The sequence below is a fragment of the Acartia tonsa genome, chromosome 11 (genome assembly GCF_053477335.1).
Source record: "Acartia tonsa isolate MP-2025a chromosome 11, ASM5347733v1, whole genome shotgun sequence".
NCBI lineage: Eukaryota > Metazoa > Arthropoda > Copepoda > Calanoida > Acartiidae > Acartia > Acartia tonsa.
Window position 1 is genome coordinate 43,211,390 of NC_137270.1, and position 23,373 is coordinate 43,234,762.

The 23,373-nt window shown below is 31.5% G+C and overlaps 1 protein-coding gene across 1 annotated transcript in view; it reads right to left on the minus strand.

Moving 5' to 3' along the window:
• LOC145332548 (uncharacterized) overlaps window positions 1–23,373 on the minus strand; it is a 186,734-nt gene that overhangs the window by 18,836 nt on the left and 144,525 nt on the right. Inside the window, exons 12-20 of the mRNA XM_080177550.1 lie at window positions 22,881–22,969; window positions 20,641–20,703; window positions 17,785–17,857; window positions 17,411–17,486; window positions 15,991–16,087; window positions 13,756–13,871; window positions 11,399–11,468; window positions 10,079–10,155; window positions 1,894–1,983 (exon numbers count right to left, since the gene is read on the minus strand). Of these exons, the coding sequence (XP_080033676.1) occupies window positions 1,894–1,983; window positions 10,079–10,155; window positions 11,399–11,468; window positions 13,756–13,871; window positions 15,991–16,087; window positions 17,411–17,486; window positions 17,785–17,857; window positions 20,641–20,703; window positions 22,881–22,969 (751 nt within the window). The remainder of the gene's footprint in view (window positions 1–1,893; window positions 1,984–10,078; window positions 10,156–11,398; window positions 11,469–13,755; window positions 13,872–15,990; window positions 16,088–17,410; window positions 17,487–17,784; window positions 17,858–20,640; window positions 20,704–22,880; window positions 22,970–23,373) is intronic.

The following is a 23,373-nucleotide window of genomic DNA, read 5'->3' on the forward strand; positions in this document are numbered from 1 at the left end:
TTCCAGGTAAGAAACGCAAAACTGTTCTTTACTGGAGAAGACTTATCAAAGAGGCTGGTTTAGACCACACAAGGATTGGAAACTTATGTAAAGACAGGAAAGAATGGAAAGCCACAGTGAGAGAAAGAACCGAACATCTAGAGGAATGGGAAAAGAAAGGTGGAAAGAATTCTACTGAAGAAAGAGGAGAAAGAAACAACATCAGGAGAGAAGAAGAGAGCCTAGAATGTGAAATCTGTGGCAAGAAATGTAAAAGCAAAGCAGGGTTGACAAACCATAGAAAAAGAACACATGAAGAATCCAAGAACAAAAAGAAATTCTCATGTGACACATGTGGAGAAGTTTTTAAATCAGAAGGGGCACGGAAAAACCACATGGGAGCCTGTGAAACAGCCCCAACAAGGCCAGGGTTTAAGAAGTGCATGTCTTGTAACAAAGAAGTAACTAGCAGTAATTTTTCAAGACATAGGAAAACATGCAACAGAGGGGGAGAAGAAATACATGAAAATACAATCAGAAGATTTAAAGGAGCCAGAACAATTTGTCAGAATTGCAACCTAGAGGTCTCAAAAAGGAATTTAGCCAGACACCAGGACACGTGCACGGGTGGAGAGGCAGTACTCTAAGGAGTAGAACGCCACGACGACGGTGGTGATGGTGAGCCAAAAGTTATCTAAGTACATGCCCATTACAACAACCTGTCTATTAACCTATGTACCATTTTTTGTAGTCATAGCAGCCTCCAATGGAGCCTTCCGACAAGAAATATAACCATCTTATAAAAACTACAGTATTCACCTTATGAATTGAAGCAAATAAAATTGCAATTCTTTTCTTTTTTAATAATGCTGGGCTGGAGGATGCTATAACTACAAAAATTGGATCATAGTTTAATATATAAGTTGTCATGATGGACATGCACTTTGATAACATTTGGCTCACCATCACCACCAATAGGGGCATCTTAAAGGTCATCATCCTCAAAATCAAGATTTTAAAATAGATTTTTTCAACACACCAAAAAACATTTTTGTATAATTTTCAGGGTAATTTTTATCTTTAACATGTATTTAGGTTCATCCATAAGACTGGGGGTCAGCAGCTGTCTTCTAAAGTGATAGGGATCGAATTTATTTTTTTCAATCATTTCTTATTTAGAAAAATCATTAATTTCTACCTTATACTATATTTCATAATAATTAATGCATAAATCCCTTAAAAAATTATTATTTTATCATAATCAATCTTTAAAAGAGGAGAAAAGTGCCAAAAAACCTTTTTTTTTGTTGCTTTGTTTTGGATTTGCATAATATATTTGTTCACCAGTACTACCCCCAAATGCTGTTTTTGAGATCTTGTGCTTTATTGGTGCTGATTAATTAAAAAATAACAGTGGAATTTTGTAACCAAAAGAGGCATCTACATTTCATATTTATTGTAAAATCATCCTAAATGAATAATAAAGCTGCTATTTTGAAAATTCAGATTTGCATAATATGTTTGTACGGGGTTTATATAAATTGAGTGCAGATCCCCGCTTTGGCCTCAGAAAAAAAATGTCCAAAATCGACCCACCCTACTGTCTATGTCTGTCTATGTCTGTCTATATCTGTCTATATCTGTCTATGTCTGTCTATGTCTTTCTATGTCTGTCTATGTCTGTCTATGTCTGTCTATGTCTGTCTATGTCTGTCTATGTCTGTTTAGGTCTGTCTATGTCTGTCTATGTCTGTCTGTCTATCTATTTACTTGATTCAAGTCTCCATTAGACTTGGTATTGTTTGTATGTCCAGGTATAAGATTATCAGTCTGTCTGTATGTCTATTTGTTATTCTGTATGTTTGTCTATCTATCTATCTATCTATCTATCTGTTTGTCTGTCTATCTATTTACCTGATTCAAGTCTCCATTAGACTTGGTATTGTTTGTATGTCCAGGTATAAGATTATCAGAACTGGATTGGGAAGTTTTTCTACTGCTAACCTGAAATCAAACACAAAAGTTTTATAGGTTCAGTTACATTCTAGGATCGCCTTGTCAATTGTAAGTAACAAAGATACTCTTATAATTAAGGTATGTCAGTTCGACCGTCCGGCAAAAATAAACATTTTTTAGACATGCTTAATTAAAAGTTTTAAGTAATTATTAGTTCATGTAGTTAATTAAATATAATACGGTAAAATTTTCTTAGAACTAAAAAATGCATAAAAACTGCATTATAAAATAAATTTAAAAATAAACTATTATTATACGAATTAAAATAAGCAGTATAAATTTAAGGTTAAATAATGGATGTATTATTATAATGTATTTCAAACCAATTTAAGTTTAATGGTGATCAGTATATGGAATTAATGGTTTGTACATTTTATTTACATTTCTTTTTCTTTCTAGGAGCTCAGTATTATTAAGACCTATTTTAATTAACAACATTGAAATGCAATAATTTTATTGAAGTGCTGCTGTTAGGTTGTTATTTCCGCTGTCATTTATTGGTCAGTCATTTTATCCAGTAGGAGGGGAATTATTAGGTAAAGAGGGTTCAATCGATAATTCCCGGATAATGGGAATCATTACCAGCTGTGTGTTTCACTGTATCAGAGAACATGAAAGTCTTCTGAAAGATCCAAGTACATCAATTGTTATATAAAAACCACCATGAACTATAAAGGCCAATTAGAACAATATTATTATAGAAAAGATTTCGAAAGGATTAAATTGAAAAAAAAAACGGTTTAAAGTTTTGTTGTTCAATGCTGTTGCAGAGTTCAAGTATTTAAACCATAAACATGGGGTAGTTTTTTTTTTAAATATCCATAATACAAAGTATCTTGATGTCTGTCCGTCTGTCCATCTGTCCTACTGTCCGTCCGTCCGTCTGTCTGTCCCTTAAGACCTCATTAACCACTGAACCGATTGAATTCTAATCTCAATGTAATATATCTACTGTTCCTGTGGGTGTTTTAAGCTTTTTTCTTGGGGCGTGGGACACCTTCAACCCCCCCCCCCAAAAAAAAAGTCCCCCTTATTTTTTTAGGCATTTAATTTAAAATGTGGTGGTCGCAGCACTAGAGGTACCTATTTTTTTTTTTAATTACCACTTGGGGCAAAGCCGCTAGTAATTGTTAAAAAGATTTTAATAGGATTTAATTAAAATCAAAATGTTTAGATTTTTGCTGCCCAATATATAACATTTATTCCCTATGGTAAACTAACTTGTTAAAGAAACAACCCATAAATCACGAATTAAATTGGAAGGGCTGAATTTGAATTTCCGAATGTGTACACAGTTTCCTCATCCTATCTCAACATTTACTACTAGCTAAAAAAATTCAAACTTCCCCCCAAAAATAAAATTTGAATGTATAAACGATTTATACATTATACATTCAAAATATAAATTTTTTAAATTTTAGGAAGTTTGAAGCTTTTTTTAGCTAGTAGTAAATATTGAGATAGAATGAGGAAACGCCGAAGAAACTGTGTACACATTCGGAAATACAAATTCAGCTCATCTTAAATGGAAGTTTATTCAGGGATTTATATAAGTCAATGGACAATAAATTGATGTACATCCGCAATAAGATGAACAAAATTACCTCTTCCCTAAAAGATTTAAAAAATTTTGTGTTTTGCACAACCCAATCAAGAATAAATAAAAGTATTCAGAGTTTTTAAGTCAACAAATGAAAGAATGTGATTGAAAAACCATTTTAATTTACAATCTAATATTCCCTATCTTCCTGGGTTATATGTATACATATATAGAGCATCGTATTACAGAAAACTGTCTACGAATATTAAAAAGAAAAATCATAAATTAATACCTCTTTTGGGTTCCAGGACAATCGCAGGAGTCCCAAACGTCGGAGTGGACAAACACAGGAGTGTTAAAAATTAATACAGGTTAGGTTAGGTTAGGATATGAATAAACAAATAAGCTCCCCGCAGGGGTTAGACAAACCTAAATATGGTTTAAAATAGGCTAGGTTAGGTTAAATGTCCACTCCTGCGTTTGTCCAATCCGACGTTTGGGACTCCTGCGTTTGTCGTAGGATCCTCTTTTGTAAACCCTGGCTTTAAGCCTCTCAGGCCAGGCTAACAATGCTGTTTTTAATATTTTATTATATCAATATCCGAGGAGAGCTGTCTATAATACGATGCGATAAATGATTATTCTTAACTGCAATAAAATAAAAAAAAGACTTTTGTAAACAAAGCGTGGCATTACATAACGCTCTGCAGTTTGTTTAAATTGTTAAAAATAAACTAATTTAACTGGTATTTTAAATTTTAAATTAAACTATTATTGTGACACAGAGCGAGAGGAGTTAATGGGCTGTTTATTACACTAGTCCCCAAAGTTATTCGTTAGCTTAAGCACTTCAGGGAATTTTTATTGATGATTCATTAAGTTGAGTGTTCAAACGTTTCAACCACTAATTCTAATCTACAGAAGGGATAAGTTAGTGTATCATCAGTGGAGGAAAACATCAATTTATCAGCCATTGTCTTATCTTATCCCTTTAGCTCTCTGATTGTAACAACTATAACACACTTGAACCAAAAGTTGTAATTCTTAAAACCAACCTCCACCCCCACTCTGCCACCCCCCCCCCCTATTTCCAAGCACTATACAGGGATTTTAAGGGATAAGACAATGGGTATTAAATTTAACCATTTTTTTTTACAAAATTACTGCTTCTGAGAATTAGAATTATTGGTTATAGTGTTTGGACACAACTAGTTTGTACCAACCAATCAAGAATCGAAGTCCCAAAGAACATGAGCTGGATCTTTAAATCACTTTAGTGGTGAGCCAGATCGGGGTGAGCCAACTTTCCACCAATGAGAGCACAGCATTTTATGAAATGCCGCGCTGTGATTGGCTGAAATTCGGCTCACCACGATCTGGCTCACCACTAAAATGATTTAAAGATCCAGCTCTGGTTATAAAATTTTCAGTGCAATATCCCCACCCTTCCTGCTTGCTAACTCACTTTAAATTGAATCCCGGGAGAGATTTTAACTATTTTGTCTTCCCATTAATTTAATTTAAACCGGTTATACTGTAGTAAAAAAACAGAATGACAACACTAGAAAAAGTAAATTTCTAAAATCAGACAGTAGGACAAACGAACATTAACACTTGTAGAGTGTCAGAATAAAATTTATAATTCAAAAATAAATTGTATATTTTTTTTGATTAAATACAAGATACTGCTTAAGGACATAAATACATTCTTAGGACTTGAAATATTGTACCATGTCGTCCTAGGAATCATTGTTCCAAAAAAGATGAATAGGACAATTATGTCCTAACAAAAATGCTGTCAAAAAGTAAAAAATTAGCATATTTCAAATGGATATAAGGACTTTCTGGATACGATTATAGAGTTGCCATGATTTCTAATTGGTACCTAACTGTTGTAGTAAATCATTATGCATTGCATTGTTTGAAATTGAAAGGACAATAAAGTGCCTAAATTAACGATAAGAGTGAGACTACAAATCTTTAAAAATCGGGGGTTAACAAAGATGGGCCAAAACATACAACTGTGGAAATTTATCACTTAAACTTTTAGCTCTACTAGGAAATCACAGATGATTCAAAAGAAAAAGGAATACCTAGAATTTTTCATAAAGTTTGTGGTCGTGGCTACAAATAATTTGGGACCAACATTTTCTGTACAAATATAAACACAATTTCATATTTTTTTATATCAGTTTGCTAATCAACATGGATTGAAGTTGTTGAATATAAAATGGTGTCAAACAAATAATAATTGTAAAAGTACTGAATCCCACTTAAAATAGGATTCTTGAGGGGTTTCGATACACCGCCACTCCTATTTCTTAAAAAGGGGGAAAGGATAGGTTTTTGTTTGTTTGTTTACTACCCTAGTCTTTTGAAATCACAAAATTAGTAGAATACTATTAGAGTAATGTTTAAAGTTGATGATAGTCATAAAGTTTCAGACAATTACTGTGCTTAAATTGTAATAGAATTTATTTGTAATGTAAGACGCTTTTTTCAGAGTGGTAAAGAAAATATTAAAGGGGAATATGAAAATATTAATAGGAATATAATTTTTTTTTCAGATAAACAACTAGATATCAAATGACATATTTCTGACTATATCTGATCCCTGACCTTACAGTTCAATTAATTTTAAAATCCCCTCCACCCTTTCTTTAAATAATTCTTTCCCTTTTATGAAATAAGCCTTTAAATAATCCCCTTCCTCTAATTACCCACTCCTCTTTCTGGACATTGCCATTCATCCCTTTCTTTAGTTTCCACCCCCCCTGCTTTATCCACCCTTTTTTCCCTCTTTATCCAGCCTTTCCCCCCCTTTATCCACCCTTTTTTCCCTCTTTGGCCAGCCTTTCCCGCCCCCATTTACCCACCCTTTGCCTTCCCCCCCCCATTTTCCCACCCTTAGCCTTCCCCCCTCATTTTTATCCAACCTTCCCCCCATCCCTTTATATGATTGAACCACCCCCATATCTTTAATCTTAACCCTCCCCTTCAACTAATAATCCTTTCAAATTAACTGACTCTTTCATTCATAACAACAACAACAAAAAACATAAATTATAATATATTTTTTGGTCAGATATTTATATATTTCTTTTGCTTTGGAAAAGATTTCTATAACGCATAAAAACTGTAATAATTGGTAGACAAAAATCAAATTTATCTTTCAAAAAGAAATAGTAATTAAACTCTTAAATACAAAAGAAATCAGGATATAATAAACCATGATGAATGTAAGTTTTTACTTTTTTCATAACTGTAAAGTGTACAAAAAAAGGAAAAGCCTATAGATAGTTGGTTTATTTGCATTTTCAAACTGTATCAAAATTCAAAAGTATCCTCCAAATTGTTGAAAAGCAAAATTATAAAAAAAATAAATTATATATCTAAGTAACTAATTCCAAACTTAGATAACAACTTATAATTTCTACACATTTGCATTTTTAGAAGCTTTCATGAAGTTATCATTTATAATTTCTTTGTGTGAATTGTCTTTCAAAATTTCTTACTTCTGTCCTGCTCTGTGTAAGGTTAATGGCAAACTGACTCATCTACAGGGGTCCGGGATTTATCATAATGTTTAAAGAAAACAGCTAAAGTTTCCAATCCTAGCTAAATAAGTGCAACACATTTTAAATGAATCATAAACCTATTTTTTATAATCTTAAAATCAAAAGTTTATTTTAGATTACCAATTGCATGTATTTGAAAATCTTAAGTTTTAACACTAAAAATACTCAAACATATTTTTTGTTACATTGTAAGACTTTTTCTGATTATCGTACTTCCCCCTTTTTAAATAAAACCCCCAAAAATAAACTGTCCCTAGGTGACCGTTCGTATTACCTTTTTCTTTCCCCTACCCCATCTACCCTCGCCCATAATCTCAAATAAAAGGGTTATGTATGTGTATAATTATTCTCTCTTGAAAAAGTATAGGTTTACTACTGAAGAATGGGAATGGAAAAGCAATATTTCTTAATGAAAAATAACTTTTAATAAACATGAAACAGATTAAACATTTATGTTTAACAACTTTTAATCTGTAAATAAAATTAACACTAAAGTGCAGTGCAACTTATATTATATGATTATTTTTATTCTTTTTAATTCTGAATTAGTTTATCAAAACATAATCTATTTAATGTGAATGTTAATGTTTGCTTTAGATTATATTCTTTTTCATTGATTATTTATATCTATAAAATACAAGTTTATGATTTAAACCCACACTTTTCATTTGGACAGCTGAATATCATTAATAACTTGCTACATGGGTCACATCCATTGACACATTTGAGGTTTTTACAAAATTACAAAAAAATCTAAGTATCTATAGCTAATAATTTTAATATATTAAAAAATACTTAAATAATTTTTCTTAATTTTTTAACCAAAAAAGAAAAAAATCCTGTTATTTCTTTTGTCAAGAAAAGAACTGTAAGTAAGTTTGGTTGTTTTATGAGACCATCATAAAGATTGTACTATCTAATTGAAATATTTACTTGGGTGTGAGGGGACCTTATCATTTAAGAATATCTTCCCTTTTAAGCCTTTATTTGTATACCCCAAAACTGTTTGTGTTTAAAAGATTCAGATAATCAAAGTATAAGTATAAGGAAGAAAAAAGGTTCTTTTTATTTCAACAATTAGACATAATTTTCAAAGTTTGATACATACTTTCATTTTCTTTAGGGTTATAAAATTTTTTTTTCTTTAAGTATTTTCTTATAAAGTTAACCACTTTTGAGATTTTTACTTTAAAATACTAAAAGTCTGATTACTAGTGGAATATTCTACATGCACTTTTCCATGTAAGTTCATATTATAAAAACATGATTACGGACTAAACGACTAGGGTACTTTAGTTCATGTAAGTTAGGTAATATTGGGTATTAAGTAGGTTTTGGTAACCTAGTGCCCCTAAGATTTAGTGCCTTCCACAGGCACAAGGCATATGGAAAAAACTACCCGTCCTCCTTATTTTCATTTTTTATATAAAGGGTATTGGGAGTGGGGGGGGGGGGCTGTCTTTGATAGGCACTTTCAGGATAAGCACCAAAATTTAAAAGACAGAAAATTGTGTGAAAAGTGTTTTTCGTCACATTTTCTAAATATACAGTATGACCCTCGAAAAAGTATTTTTTAGCAACTGCAGCCCTTATTTCTCAATGAATCATTAAAAAATGTATATGTCCTTGTTCTCTATAGATTTCCACATAAGTAGATATAAAAAAAAAAAAATTTTACCTCCATTAACACCGGAGATTTTTAGAGCTAAAGTTTTGAAAAAGTGACTGAGGAAAAATTCTCTTTTAACATGAAACAACTTTTTTAGCAAAATTAAGGTAGAAGTTCTTTTAGTTTTGTTACTAGCAAAAACTTTATACAAGAGTGAAATAAAAAATTTAGGTTTTGAGTAAAAAGCATTTTTTTACACATATTTTTTGAGTCTTTTTAGTTTAATGATATTTTAAAAAACTTACTTATTAGGCAAAATTGTTTTAGATTAAAAAACCAAATAAATCTCCATGAATATAGCAGGAAAATTGTTTTTGTTTCATAATCCTAACTTTAATAACAAAAAAGTTATAAAGAAAATAAAATTTAAACATAATGATTTTTTAGTCTAAAAAACTTAATTAACCCCCTATCAAATGATTGAGATGTCAGAAAAGGGGGCGGAGAAACTGTCATATTTAATCCTTTGCACAAAGGGTAAATAAATAACCTAAAATTTGCAAATAATCAATTCATTCAGTAGTGTTTTTTACAATTAAAAATTGATATTTTTTCGTGGAATAAAATAGAAATAATTAGTTAACTTGTTTTTCTTTGTGTAGCATTATTCAGTTGCCAGAAAAACATAATATAACCATCCAAAAATTATGAGAAACAAAAAAAGATTCTTTTTCTCAGTCACTTTTTCAAAACTTTAGCTCTAAAAATCTCCGGTGTTAATGGAGGTAAAATTAAAATTTTTATATATGCTTGTGTGGAAATGTACAGAGAACACAGATATATACATTTTTTAATAATTCATTGAGAAAAAAGGGCTGCAGATGCTAAAAAATACTTTTTCGAGGGTCAATATGTATTGAAAAACTAAACTTAGGGTTTTATTTTACCGTAGCTTTTTTGTCTTAAATAACAATGAATAGATTTTTTTGGAAGGAAAAATAAACTTAATTAAAACACATTAGTTTTGTTTCCATTAGTTTACAAGAAAAGGTTACAATATCGGATATATCATTGCTTGGATGTTACACCAGATTTTCATGTTTTTCAAGTGAAACTCGCAGCGGGATAAAATGAGAAATAAAACTCCCAACTCCTTTCATCCCGTCACCTCCCCTCCTACTTGGTGAAGGACCTGACCAATATATGGGTTCCATGTTAGCAACCTAAATTGACGACAATATTTCCCTTGTCATAATATCCACGTATATTATATATCTATTAGTACAATTTATTTCTGAGAATGACATTAAGAAAACCTTAAAAAACTGCGCAAAAAAATTTTAAAAATCATCTAACCTGTACTTGTGATCGTTTGTGAGTTAGGATTATGATGATAATTATCATAGAGACAACTGTTACAAATGATACAACACCTACAAAAAAATAAGCATCATGGAAAGAAAACGAAGTAGGAGGTTTCGTCGTATTTTCACAGTAGCTTTTCTCATATTTCTAGCCCCTGAGGGGAGCTCTAACCTTGAGAGGCCTATTTTCTAACCCTGCAGGGCAATCATTCATTTACCTAACCTAACCTAAAATAACCCACAAAAGCTTCTGTCACAATACGACGAATCTCGCTACTTCGTTTTCTTTCCATGATCCAAAAGTAATATTTGTATTCATGAAAATTCATATTCCTTTGAAAAAAAAACATTTTTTTATACATCTTTTAGCTATCATATCCCCAAAGTTACGTAAGAATCTGATACCAACTGCAAAAAGATAAAACTTGTATTTTTGCTATTTATTTCTAACATTTATTATTTTGAATCTGTTGATTAGGATCTAAATAAGCTTAAGTGTAAAGATCTGATCCATATCACCTTACTAAACATAATACCACATAAATTGTTTATGAATTTTATATTCATGTTAAAAGCTCCTACGTCGCCAGTTGATTACAAGGCCCTTAAAACCCAAGTATTGGGCCAAGACATTCCTTCACCCTAAGCTTAAATCGCAGGTTTAAATTATCTTCATTTGAAACAAAATTTGGAAGGCGAAAGACCAAAATGTAATTAATAGAATCTAATAACTTACAGGGAGTAAGGGAGGGGACAATGGATCGAATATTCAATTTTTAAGTAGTCTCAGACTTTGGGGACTGGCTTAAAGGGAATGTGCACGAATACAGCAGATTCTTACTGATTTTGGGGACTTGCGCATCAATGCCCCGCTAACTAGCTGAGCTAGTTTTGAATATGCAGACAGAAAAGTTTGTTGTTTATCGCTGGTTTTAACAAATATTTTATCCCAAGAAAATGTCTTTTCATGTATAGAAACTCTACTGTGATATTTATGTATTAAATAATCTAAGAACCGCTTGAATTTTGGGGTCAGTTATAAATATATTAGAAGGGTTGAGGGTGGTTTAAACAAGATTTTTCTAGTGATTAATTACAGAATGTTTACTACATTGTGATGTGTTGATAATTTAATTTTCAAGTAAATGATTTTTTTCTTAGAACTAATTTTGTTCTAAATTAGGTTACCATGATCCCCTTACAATTTTGGTAAAATTTTCTTGAAAAATCTGGTTTTCGTTGCTTTTCAGCGAACCCTCTTAAATTGAATTAATTGCCCATTGTCCCCTCCCTTACTCCCTGAATAACTTACCAATGATAATAATGGATCTGAGGTTAAGTTGACCGTCCTCATTCAGTGCCCAGTCAGCCAGCGAACGACCCTGAAAATATAGTCAATTAAAATATAATTTTCTTTTATAACCTAATTTGTTACTAAATTTTCTTACAAAATCAAGATTTTATACTTTGTTGTGTTTTAGAGTACAATTTAAATTTTACAAAGAAACTAATATCATATTTGAATAGTTATTTCTCGTATCGTATTATAAACGGCTTTCCGCGGATATAGAATGTACAATTATAAGATTAAAACTAGTTTTTTTTAGACCCGAGGTGCCGGCGGCACCGGCTAAAAAAATTGGTTTTAATCTTATGATTGTACATTTCTATATTCGTAGAAAACTGGATAAATAACGATGCTAGACATAGTTTTTTCGTATGGATGAGAACCGGTTCCTATCCACCGGATTCGAATGAATACGAGAAAAAATATTACATTATTGTTGTATTTTGAAGGGGTTATGCAATTAATGCATTAGGACACATATGTATGTGTGAATAACACTTAAATTGCATTCAATCCAGGGAGGGAGGGGACATTGTGCTGTTTATTACACTAGTTTCCAAAGTTTTATAACAACTTTTACTTATCCGTTGGCTTAATAATTTTGGGGACATCGACTGAATTTTATTTGGTAGGTTCAATAGGTTAAGGTCAAAACGTTTTAACCACTAATTGTAATCTACAGAAAGGAATGATTTGGTGTTTATTGTGGGGATGTAACATGTATATCAATTTATCGGACATTGTCTTATCCCTTTATATCTCTGTTATCCATCTCTCCTCACCCAAGATAAATCAATATTTGAAAAATTATTATTTATACAATGTAACATTAATTCTATGATAAAGCTAAAAAAACATTTCTGTTTAGGTATAAATCTCTGTTAAAAGAAAACATTAAAAGTGTCGAACTATGACGTCAAAAAAAAATTAACAATTAACCAATAAGAAGCCAGTATTCACTGTGGTAAAATATATAGCGGCCTCTCATTGGTTAATTGTTAATATTTCTAATATTCTAATTACAATTTGAATGAATACTTGTGTTGAATTGATAGTATTTATTGTAAGGCTCGGCAGCTGCTCATCAGCCGTAATGAAGTCTTAGATTTAAACCCTTTTTGATGTTTTTTTTCTTCTTTTTTAAAATAGTGATTGATAATTGCACAAGATTTATTAGTCCTGTTTTTGCAAAGGAATGAAAAAAAACATTTTTAAGTTACAATTGTATACACTTAGGAACTAGTTTTTTTAACCAAGTTATTGAACTTTAGTCCGAATATCACAATATCGCTTTTTGAAATTTAATTCCTTTTTGCTACTTTGCAAAAATGTTGCAGAGATTGGAATAGTTGAAACTGTATCTGCCAAAACTGTGCAAACTTAGGGACAAGGGGACCAGGATTATGACAAACAATTCTAAGTGAAAATTTCCACACAACATACTTCCTTCTTTTTCCGCCTTCCTACCTACTTTCCTTTAGTTATAGCACAAAACAGTTTTTACATCAATATTACGCCACTAAAATACCCAAATTTTCAGCAATTTAATTTGGCGAATCCATGGCCCCTAGTGTAAACCTAGTTCCTGTCATTCACAATTCAAAGACATACAAAGTTGCACACAAATAATTATGGAAATAAAAATAAGGGGTGGAAAAGGTTAGACATAGAACATAACATTACAAAAATTAAGGTTAATTTATTTTCCGTTGTCTTATCCCTGTACCTTTTTCATCTATAAAAAGGAAATGGGTGAAAAAGTGAGAGGAATATCAATTGAGGAATAGATTTATGTAATATAACAGATTGTAGGTGATTTCCAACAAACTACCTGTCGAGCACTAAAAAACTTATTTTTAAATAAATCGGAAATATTTTTACTATACTATGACTAGCCTCTGCGGTTGTTCCTAACCCTGATGGGCTACATTTGCCTAACCCTTTGGGTCTACTCAGAATTCAAGACAACATTTTTTAGCCTAACCTGACCTAAAGTTTAAACAAACAAAGTTCCTCCCCCCCCCCCCATATTTTAGTTATTATTCAAAATAAGGGGTAGGGGCTTTGTAGCTCAAGAAGGTGAAGCAGCTTATAGTGCCTATTAAACAAATGACGTCATACAATACATATGACCAATGACAGGCCAGTATACAATTTACCATTGGTCAATTACAATGTATACTGGCCTATTATTGGTCATTTTTTGAAAAGAAACGCCGTTTTAAAAATCTAAGTAAAAGTTAAATCTTTTTACTTAAGAACTACTTTACTTTCAGAGTAGCTTTGATACCAAAAGGATAAATAATAAAATTACAATATACCTTTTTGAAGGTGTCAGCAATCGACATGGGATCAAACTGGCATTCAATTGGCGGGGTGGTCCAGGTTCCATCCAGTGTACACAGTGCCGTCACTATGGGGCTACTCACATTATCAACTAAAATAAAATAATTTATTATTTACAATTTAACAGTGCTTGAATGATTATTTGGCAATTACCTATGGGCGAAGCACTGCCAATGACACTAAAAAGCAGGGAGGGGACATTATTATATTAATTACTTTAGTACCCAAAGTTTTATAATAACGTTTTCTTATTTGTTGCTTGAAAAACTCTGGTTACTTTTATCAAATTTTAATTGTTTGTTTCATTAACATCAGAAACCAAACGTTTCAAATACTCAGGTTACTAGGTTGAGTAACGTCCAACAGAACACTAACCCTTTGATATAATTTGAAATGATAGAAACTTCGTGAACAATTTATGCCTACCAAAAATAATAACATAATATATTATAAAATGCCACTTCAAAGTCAAACTGACCGTTTTAATAGTGAAGAAAGAATAAGAAAACAGAATTATTTAAAGAAAAAGTTTAAAAAATAAATGCTGGAACATTAAAAGTTGCGGCATTACAGAAAAAAAAGATAGAAAGACACAAACGCTTACAGAGTAGATTTTCTGTTAAAAATTCTTAAAAAATAGGAAACTTAACTATATTACAATATATAAAACATGAAAATCAATAACTTTCTGAGATTTATGTCAAAGAGAAAAAGATTTTATGCCTAAAAAATACATTTTACATAGACGAAAATATTTGGTTTAAACCATACAACTGACGATACACCACAGCACTTCCCCCCCCCCTTTGCCAATATATTTGTAATTTTCTAAAAGTTGTTCCCAATTTAAAAGTGCTTTTCTTGCCCAAAATCAAACTAAGACCTTAATAATTATCGAAAATCTTTTCTCAAAAATTTTAGTGGTCTAATTTTCAATGAAAGGAAAAATTGCACATATTGTGATAAAAACCGAGAATTTGAAGGTATTTGTCTTCAGGGAGGGATGGGACATTGGGCAATTTATTACACTAGTCCTTAAAGTCTTCTTATAAAGTTTTCTTATTCGTTGGCTTAACAACCTTAGGGACTTTTATTGAATTTTAATTAATTGGTGTCTAAATGGATGAACCTATTATTTTAATCTACAAAAGGGGTAACTTTGTGTATCATCATTGGGGATGTAGATTAATTTATCTGACATTGTCTTATCCCTTTATATCCCTGATATTTGTGTTAGATTTCCCAATATTTAACAGAAAACATACAAATATTCACAACTTGTAGACAACACATATTTTATATTTATTAACAGCGAAGCTTTTCTATTAATAGGGTCGGTCCGTACGTCCGTTCTTCCGTCCGTCCGAAACAGATAGCTTTTATTGTTAATTTACGCATGTTAGAATTGTCCTATCGATTTCAAACTTTGCATGGTGATTCCGGTAGTAGTTAGGTTCGATTTAGAAAGCGTAGCAACTCTATAATCATTACCAGAATGTCCGTACGTCTATTTAAACATGTTAATTTTTTAATTTTTTCACAACAAATTTTTATGTGATCTAATTATCCGATTGTTCTGATTTTTAGTACACTGATTCCTGGGACAATAAAGTACAATATTATAGGCAAAGCAACGCTATAATCAAGTCCTAAAATGTAAGTATGTCCATAAACATTATCCTGTATCAAGAAGTTTTTTTTACAAATTTACTCACAATTTTTTTTATTCAGTTCTGACACTATACAAGTGTCAATGTCCGTTTGTCCAACCGTTTCAGAGCTTCGCTTTTATGGATGATGTCATCCTTGTTTTATGTGTAACAAGGACAATTATGTCCATAAGTAGCGCACCATTGAAAGTTTGTAAATTGCATACACAGTTTAATGAAACAAGGATGATACCAACCATAAAGACAATGCTATTGAAATGTGCATATTCATGTGTGTTTGTATTAGCAAACTAGTCATAGTAGAGGCCTACTGTATCTATGTCTGTAGCGTGACACGTACTAAAATTGATAGTAGGGGAATGCCTTGTTCCATAAACAGAAGCAACTGATTATTAGTACAAGGAGAAATTTCTTCTTTATGAAAAAAAAATTGTGCCTCCACAAATATTCTAAAAAATAGCTAAGAAGCTGCCTAGGTACAAAAGAGAAAATAAAAACATACTTTGTGGATATTATTGCAAAAAAAAACACTTGTTATACCTAAATAAAGGTTGATAAAAGTAGGTTTACATCTGTAGGTGGCCAACGAATTCCAGGTCGTGGTTCCATTATCCAAGTTATACACTCCGTTTTCAATCTAGATAGATAGATAGATAAATTAATAGATAGATAGATAGATAAATTAAAAGATAGATAGATAGATAAATTAATAGATAGATAGATAGATAGATAGATAGATAGATAGATAGATAGATAGATAGATAGATAGATAGATAGATAGATAGATAGATAGATAGATAGATAGATAGATAGATAGATAGATAGATAGATAGATAGATAGATAGATAGATACATTTTTGCGTTTTGAAATCAATTAAATATCATAAAATTGAATATAATGTTTAAGAAAGATGGTTGCTAGATCAATTATCTTAGTAATATATTCTAATTTTATTTCAAACTCAAAGGAGTGTTAAAATAATCGAACCAAAATTTTGAAATGGATTATAAGGATTTTATTTTTGAGACAATGATGCCAACATAAGTATAGAAATTGAAACAGAATGACTGGCAGTTTAGACATTATGAATCATGTCTTATTGGTGAGGGGAATCTTCTATTTAAATTTCAGAAGCTTATCGCATGTAGCAGCTTGTTCCTATCCTGCCCGTTTTAAAATACAAACAGCTTAAGAGGCCAAAAATACATAGACAAATCATGAAGGCCCATTTAAAACAGCCGCCATAATTTGACGAACGAACACACCGAATTTAAAATGTAGCTGCTTTATTTTAAGTTAAAATGTATGAGCATAAAATTGAACTGGAAATATACATCCAATAAATTACACCAAACTCGATGGAATTCAAATAAATCTGTTATGGAAAAAGAAATTGGAATAAATTCTTTCTTTTATTCAAATTTAAAACTAGGGGTATAGTCCCTTTTGTGGCAACGCACCTTAAGGGGCGATTCTTCGTATTTTTCACAGTAGCTTTTCTCCTTTTTCTAGCCCCTGTGGGGGGCTCTAACCCTCCGGGCCAATTGCCTATACCTGTGGGGCAATCACCTAACCTAACCTAAATAACCTATAAAAAGCCATTTTAAAAATACGACGAATCGCCCCTTATGGGCGTTGCTACGAAAGGGACTATTCCCAAAACTAGAATATATCCATCTTTTGATAGTGCAACTGCTCTACTGCTATTTAACTAGTGTAAATTTGTCAAAACGTCATAGCTAACTATTAATAAACAAAGAAGACAGCTTAAATACAAGAAATTTTACAAAACTAACTTTTAAACTTGATTGTTAAATTGATTCCCATATTGAAGAGTACCAAATTGTTGTATGAATACAATTTTATAAATCATGGTAAAAGAACAACTAGACTTTTTGTGAAGATTATAAAGTTGATGAAATCGTACCTAATTATTTTGGGAATCATTAATTGTACTACCTGAGGTGGTTTACCACAAGTGATGGGGTGACATAGGGGAGGCGTACCCTCCCAACTTCCACGATCACTACAAAGTCTAAAATATAACAGTTATTTCTCGCATCGTATCATAAACAGGTTTTTGCGGATATAGAATGTACAATTATAAGAATTAAACCAGTTTTTTAGCCCCGAGGTGACGAAGAGAGAGAGAGAGAGAGAGAGAGAGAGAGAGAGAGAGAGAATTATGGTTGGTTGGTTTATTAAGTTGAGTTTTTCAATCATTCATTTTAATCTACAGAAGGGGTAATTGTGTGTATCATCATAGGGGATGTACATCAATTTATAGGCCATTGTCTTATCCCTTTAGATCCCTTTAGAATGTCTCACTATACCTGGATGCATTGCCCCATAGGATGAAACCTGGATTACACTTGTACGTGGCTATTGAGCCATACTGATAACGACCTAAACAAAAAATTTTAAATTAATTTCAGTATTTTTCTAGTATGGCTTTAATATCGATTAATTTCCGCTGGATTAGAACAGGTTCTCATCTATACTGAAAGCTTTTGTTTATTTTTGTTCAAATCAAGTATCACATTGTCAGAACAATTTTAATAGTTATATAATGACTATATAACATGAAATAAAAGTGGTCATAACTGACTAATTATCGACACGACGTGATTCTAGATGAATGGATATATTATTACTTGGATATTACACCAGATATTCATGCTCTTTTATAAAGTGAAACTCGCAGCGGACAAAAACAACGATTCCCCCCTCCAACCCACTTTATCCAAACCCTCGCTCCTCCTACTGGATGAACGAGTTCCACGTTAGCAGGCTAAATTGACGACAATCTCCCCCCTGTCATAATATCCACATAATCCACATATATTCTACAATCTACATCCATTGTTGGATAGAATATTGTATCTGATCATTCATCTAGGATAATAAATAAATAATACATAAACTTTCAAACATAAAATTATGAAAGAAAAATCCGCGGCAATTGATTTTTTAAAAATTTCAAAGTAAAACTTACATAAAAGATTATGATGACATTAACAAAGTTGTTAAAAAAAAGCTTGTTAAATGCTAAACTGGTTATAAAAGCATATCCACATTAGAGGACAGAACCTTAGATATGTGTCAGATTCGTGGGGGAAAATCTGACTACTAATACTAAAAGAACTGAATTTCAAGTCTGAAAATAAAGTAGCATGTCTATGTCAAAATACGGTTACCTTGACAATTGGACTTCTAGAGCTTTTAGGAAGACATAGGAAGAGCATTAATCTTTAAATTAAAAGTTCTTTTAGTACAAAAAAAATTTATCCAAATGTTGTTTTTTTATAACTTTTCTAAGGATAACATTTGCAATTGGGCTTTTAAGCATGAAGATAGGGAACATTGAATTGGTATCTAAAGTTTTTATAATAGGTTATCTCATGCAATGCATATTGGTCTAAAAACTTTGAGTACTTGGGTGTTGTATTGTGACATCCTCAATCTTGGGTTTCCTTTTTTATAGTAAAGTTTCTTAACTCTAACATGATCCAACTCCTAGGTCACATAATATTAACACACTACACTATTACGGTAACATAAAGTCATTTCAACTTTTGTCATTTCCTCCCCCTAACGTCCCAGAGATGGGTTCTTAAAAGATAATGCCGCGTTTTTTCGACATTTTTTACGCTATGAATGACAAGCGCGGCATTCGCGAAATCTAAACAGAGTATACAACTATTTATATAATTATTTCGCTTTTGTTGGTACAGCATTTATTAAAGAAAAACAAATTATCTTAAATCCATTTTTGCTGCATATTAATTAATACCTCTTTTTAGAGCTATATTAGACATTATACAAATAGCTAAAATAATAATTTTAAAATTTTGAATTCTTAAGTTGTATACTCTGTTTAGATTTCGCGAATGCCGCGCTTGTTATTCATAGCGTAAAAAATGTCGAAAAAACGCGGCATTATCTTTTAAGAACCCATCTCAGTACTCACTCGAAACATAAAGAGAAATAAGGATAGGAAAATCTATGTGAATTCCGTCCGTATGTCACAATGTACAGTGTTTTCTTTTAAAGGAACAAATTTATTGCTTAATTTAACTTACTTACAATGGACAAATATTAAAATCAATATATTATTTTCTTCATTGGCTTGGGGCATTGCGTACCCAAAAAACGTTTTAGCAGTTTTCCAAAAATTATACCTCAGAAAACAGTTTTTAAATATTAAAAGCTTTTGGATAAATTAATAGAACAACATTAAATTCCGAGGTCGTCATTTAGACTAAATAACTTTTCTAAAATTTAAGCACAATTGTTAGCTTCCAAAGCTACGCAACTTATGTAAATAATTGTTCTTTTTTCATATTTTACTAAAGTCCTAAAATTCAATAATTTAAAATCTATTTAAAAGTTTGAAATAGTTTCTACTGGCCTATCCATAAATTCCTGACTTATATATTCAGTGTTTAACATTTGTGTTCCATATAAACCAGGGAAAAGAGGATAAGTTAATGCAAAATAATATTTATAATATAAACAAATAACCCCAACAATCTAAAATGGCAAATGGCAGAACGTGTTATTACAGTTTGGGTTTAGATTCATTTTAAGTCTATTGTTCCCTCTTTCCAATGATATAAATATATATAAAAGCAGATTTTTTTTCATTCGAAATATATAATGTGTTTTAAAAAGCTTCGTGGAAAAAAATTGAAAATGGAAAATAGGGAATTTTTAGAAGCATGATTGCTCTGTAATTAACGCATCCCCGCACGTATGTTCGTGTTCAAAAAAAAGTTAAACTTATTGACTGCATATCAAAATAACAACAAAACTATGTTTCAATGCTAAAAATCTGCCAAATATTCAATATAGTTTTTCTTGTGTTGTTCATTTTCTCTCTTTTTTATACATCAAAATAATCATATTTTCGACAGAATTTAAGATTTAAAATATAAAATTACTTTAGGACTAAGAAAGATTTTAAAACTTTTTCTAAAAATTAAAAGAAGCTTTTAGCAAGTATTTAAAAGCCTAATAGACTTGCCATTTACAGGGAGGGATAGCATAATGACAGTTAAATTAATCTCTAACCATTTCTCCTCTAAAAAATTTATAGGTAAGAAAAGATTGGGGAGTAAGGGGATTAATTAATTATCCAGCCATTGTCCTATCCCTGTATCCCTGTTGTACATTAATTATGTATTCACCTCTAAAGTTTGAAACTTCTATGTATCCGTTCTTCGGAGACATCGGATCCTCACACTCCACCTCTGAAATTAGATACAAACACATGACACAAAATATGGCGCGAAAATGTATTGAAACAAAATGGCGCCAAAACTTTGGCGCGAAAATAAACAACAAAAAGGCGCCAAAGGAATGGGCACGGACAAGAACAGAGCTGGATCTTTAAATCATTTTAGTGAGCGGCATTTCATAAAATGCTGTGCTCTCATTGGTGGAAAGTTTGCTCACCCCGATTTGGCTCACCACTGAAATGAATTAAAGATCCAGCTCTGATATGCTCAAATAGTAACTAACAATGAATTAATTGGGCTGTCATTAAGTTTTTAATTGGGCTGTCATTAAGTTTAAGTTAATTAAAACAAAAGAAAGACATATTCAGTAATTTGATATCAATGCAAGCAAAAATAATTAAATATTAACATAATATAATCATATAAACCCAACAATTTAAAACCAATATTTATTAATACTTTTTTGTATTATAAAATTTTGTTTTTGGTACTTTTATTGCCTTTATTAACATATTTTGTAATGGATTGAGCTTTAAAGCATCAACTTATGTCTCAAATGGGGTAAAAAATAAAGCTAAGAAGATAGTAAAAAAATACAAGTTTTCAACTGTAGTATAATATAACATAAAGGGTATTTATTTACCAAAAGTTAAATGAATAAGACGTGAGACCTCTCTGATGGTGAGCTATCACCCCCGTTAAATGTAACGAATCATTACCGCAAATTATATCACAAACTAAAACCTATTTCTGAACTATCTATCCGACCTAAACACCTTTTGCTTAAAATTTTTCAACAAAAATAAATATTTCTAGTCCCTACATGGCATTTTGAAACCGCAATATGTATTTGTTATTTTATCCTTTTGCTAATACTAGTGGATACTTACATATATAGAGGCCTCTAGGGACAATTTTAGTTTGAAAAGAAAAAGTAAAGAAATCTTTTTTTATGGGTGGAGAGACAATTCATCTTGGAAGAGTCCTGGTACCCTCCCCGTAAATAGTTATAAACCTTCTCAGGACCTAAAAAAGATACATTTGAAAGGAGAACCATATCGGTTCAGCGGTTAGCGAGATCCTTTTATACAAAGAGAAAGACTGATAAACATCCTGTTACTTTTATATAAGGATGATGCACTTTGCGGATTTTATAATATGCGAAAGCGTTGACACACCTGTTCTGAAGTGCATCAAAGTTGCGACACAATATTAATTATATTTGAAAACTAATTACATACATCAGTATTGTGTGTTATATATCATTTATTATAAGGGTTGGAGAGGGCAATGATTGTTAAATTAAACTACATCCTTTATTTTCTTAATGAAAACAATCCTAACATTGCATAACTATTTGGATTTATTTATCATTATACTCGTCTAATATAACCCTGTATCTCATAATTATTTTGTGATATGTATTTTAATTTGAAGATACTGATCTCATTATAAAAAAAGTAATAATATATAATTCTAACTATTTTAGTAAAATAACTTTGAAATGGAAACATTTTATGAATTAAAACAAAAGCATAAAGATTTGGTAAAATTCATAAATTTTGAAAACATCACTAAGACAATGGTAAGTTCTAGTTGGTTAAATAAAAACTTCAAACATTTCTTGAATAAAATTTAACTTTGATTGGGTGTCAAAGAAATTAACAATTGCCATTGGTCAATTTAATTTCACGTGACTTTAAGTCCAGATCTGATTGGATAAGAATTTTTACCTGTGCATGCTGGTGGTTTGCCCAGCCATTGACCACGTGACTTCAAGTCCTGCTCTGATTGGATAAAAAGTTTTACCTGTGCATGCTGGTGGTTTGCCCAGCTATTGAAGACGTGACTCCAAGTCCTTCTCTGATTGGATAAAAATTTTTACTTGTGCATGCTGGTGGTTTGCCCAGCCATTGACCACGTGACTCCAATTCCTGCTCTGATTGGATAAGAATTTTTACCTGTGCATGCTAGTGGTTTGCCCAGCCAATGACCACGTGACTCCAAGTCCTGCTCTGATTGGATAAGAATTTTTACCTATGCATGCTGGTGGTTTGCCCAGCCATTGACCACGTGACTCCAAGTCCTGCTCTGATTGGATAAAAAGTTTTACCTGTGCATGCTGTTGGTTTGCCCAGCCATTGACCACGTGACTCCAAGTCCTGCTCTGATTGGATAAGAATTTTTACCTGTGCATGCTGGTGGTTTGCCCAGCCATTGACCTTGCTCCCCGCACTGTAGCTCTGCACTGCCTACCAGTACGTATCCGTCTTGGCATCTGAAAAAGAATAAACGTTAATAATTTTAGATCTTTATTAATCCTACTAATTAAAGTTGTAAGGTTTTTTGTCTAAATCTTGAGATTTCATAAATTTCTTAATGGAGTTCCACATAGGCCTCCGGAAGGTTTTAGATTATTTTATTTATAGATATTAGTCTTGGGATTTTTTTTGAATCTTTGAATTTAAATCCTCTAGATGCTACAGGCACAACCAGTAGTCTAATTAAAGCATAAAAATAAAATAAGACTAATCTTTTTTAAAAGCAAAATGGAAAAAAAGGATAACTAACTTTAAGACATATTTACCACTTATTTCTTACTATAATTTTAAAGAAAATAGGATAATTAAATCATTTAAATTTGGCTTTTATGTCTGTATCTCTGCGTTAGTACCAAAAAGT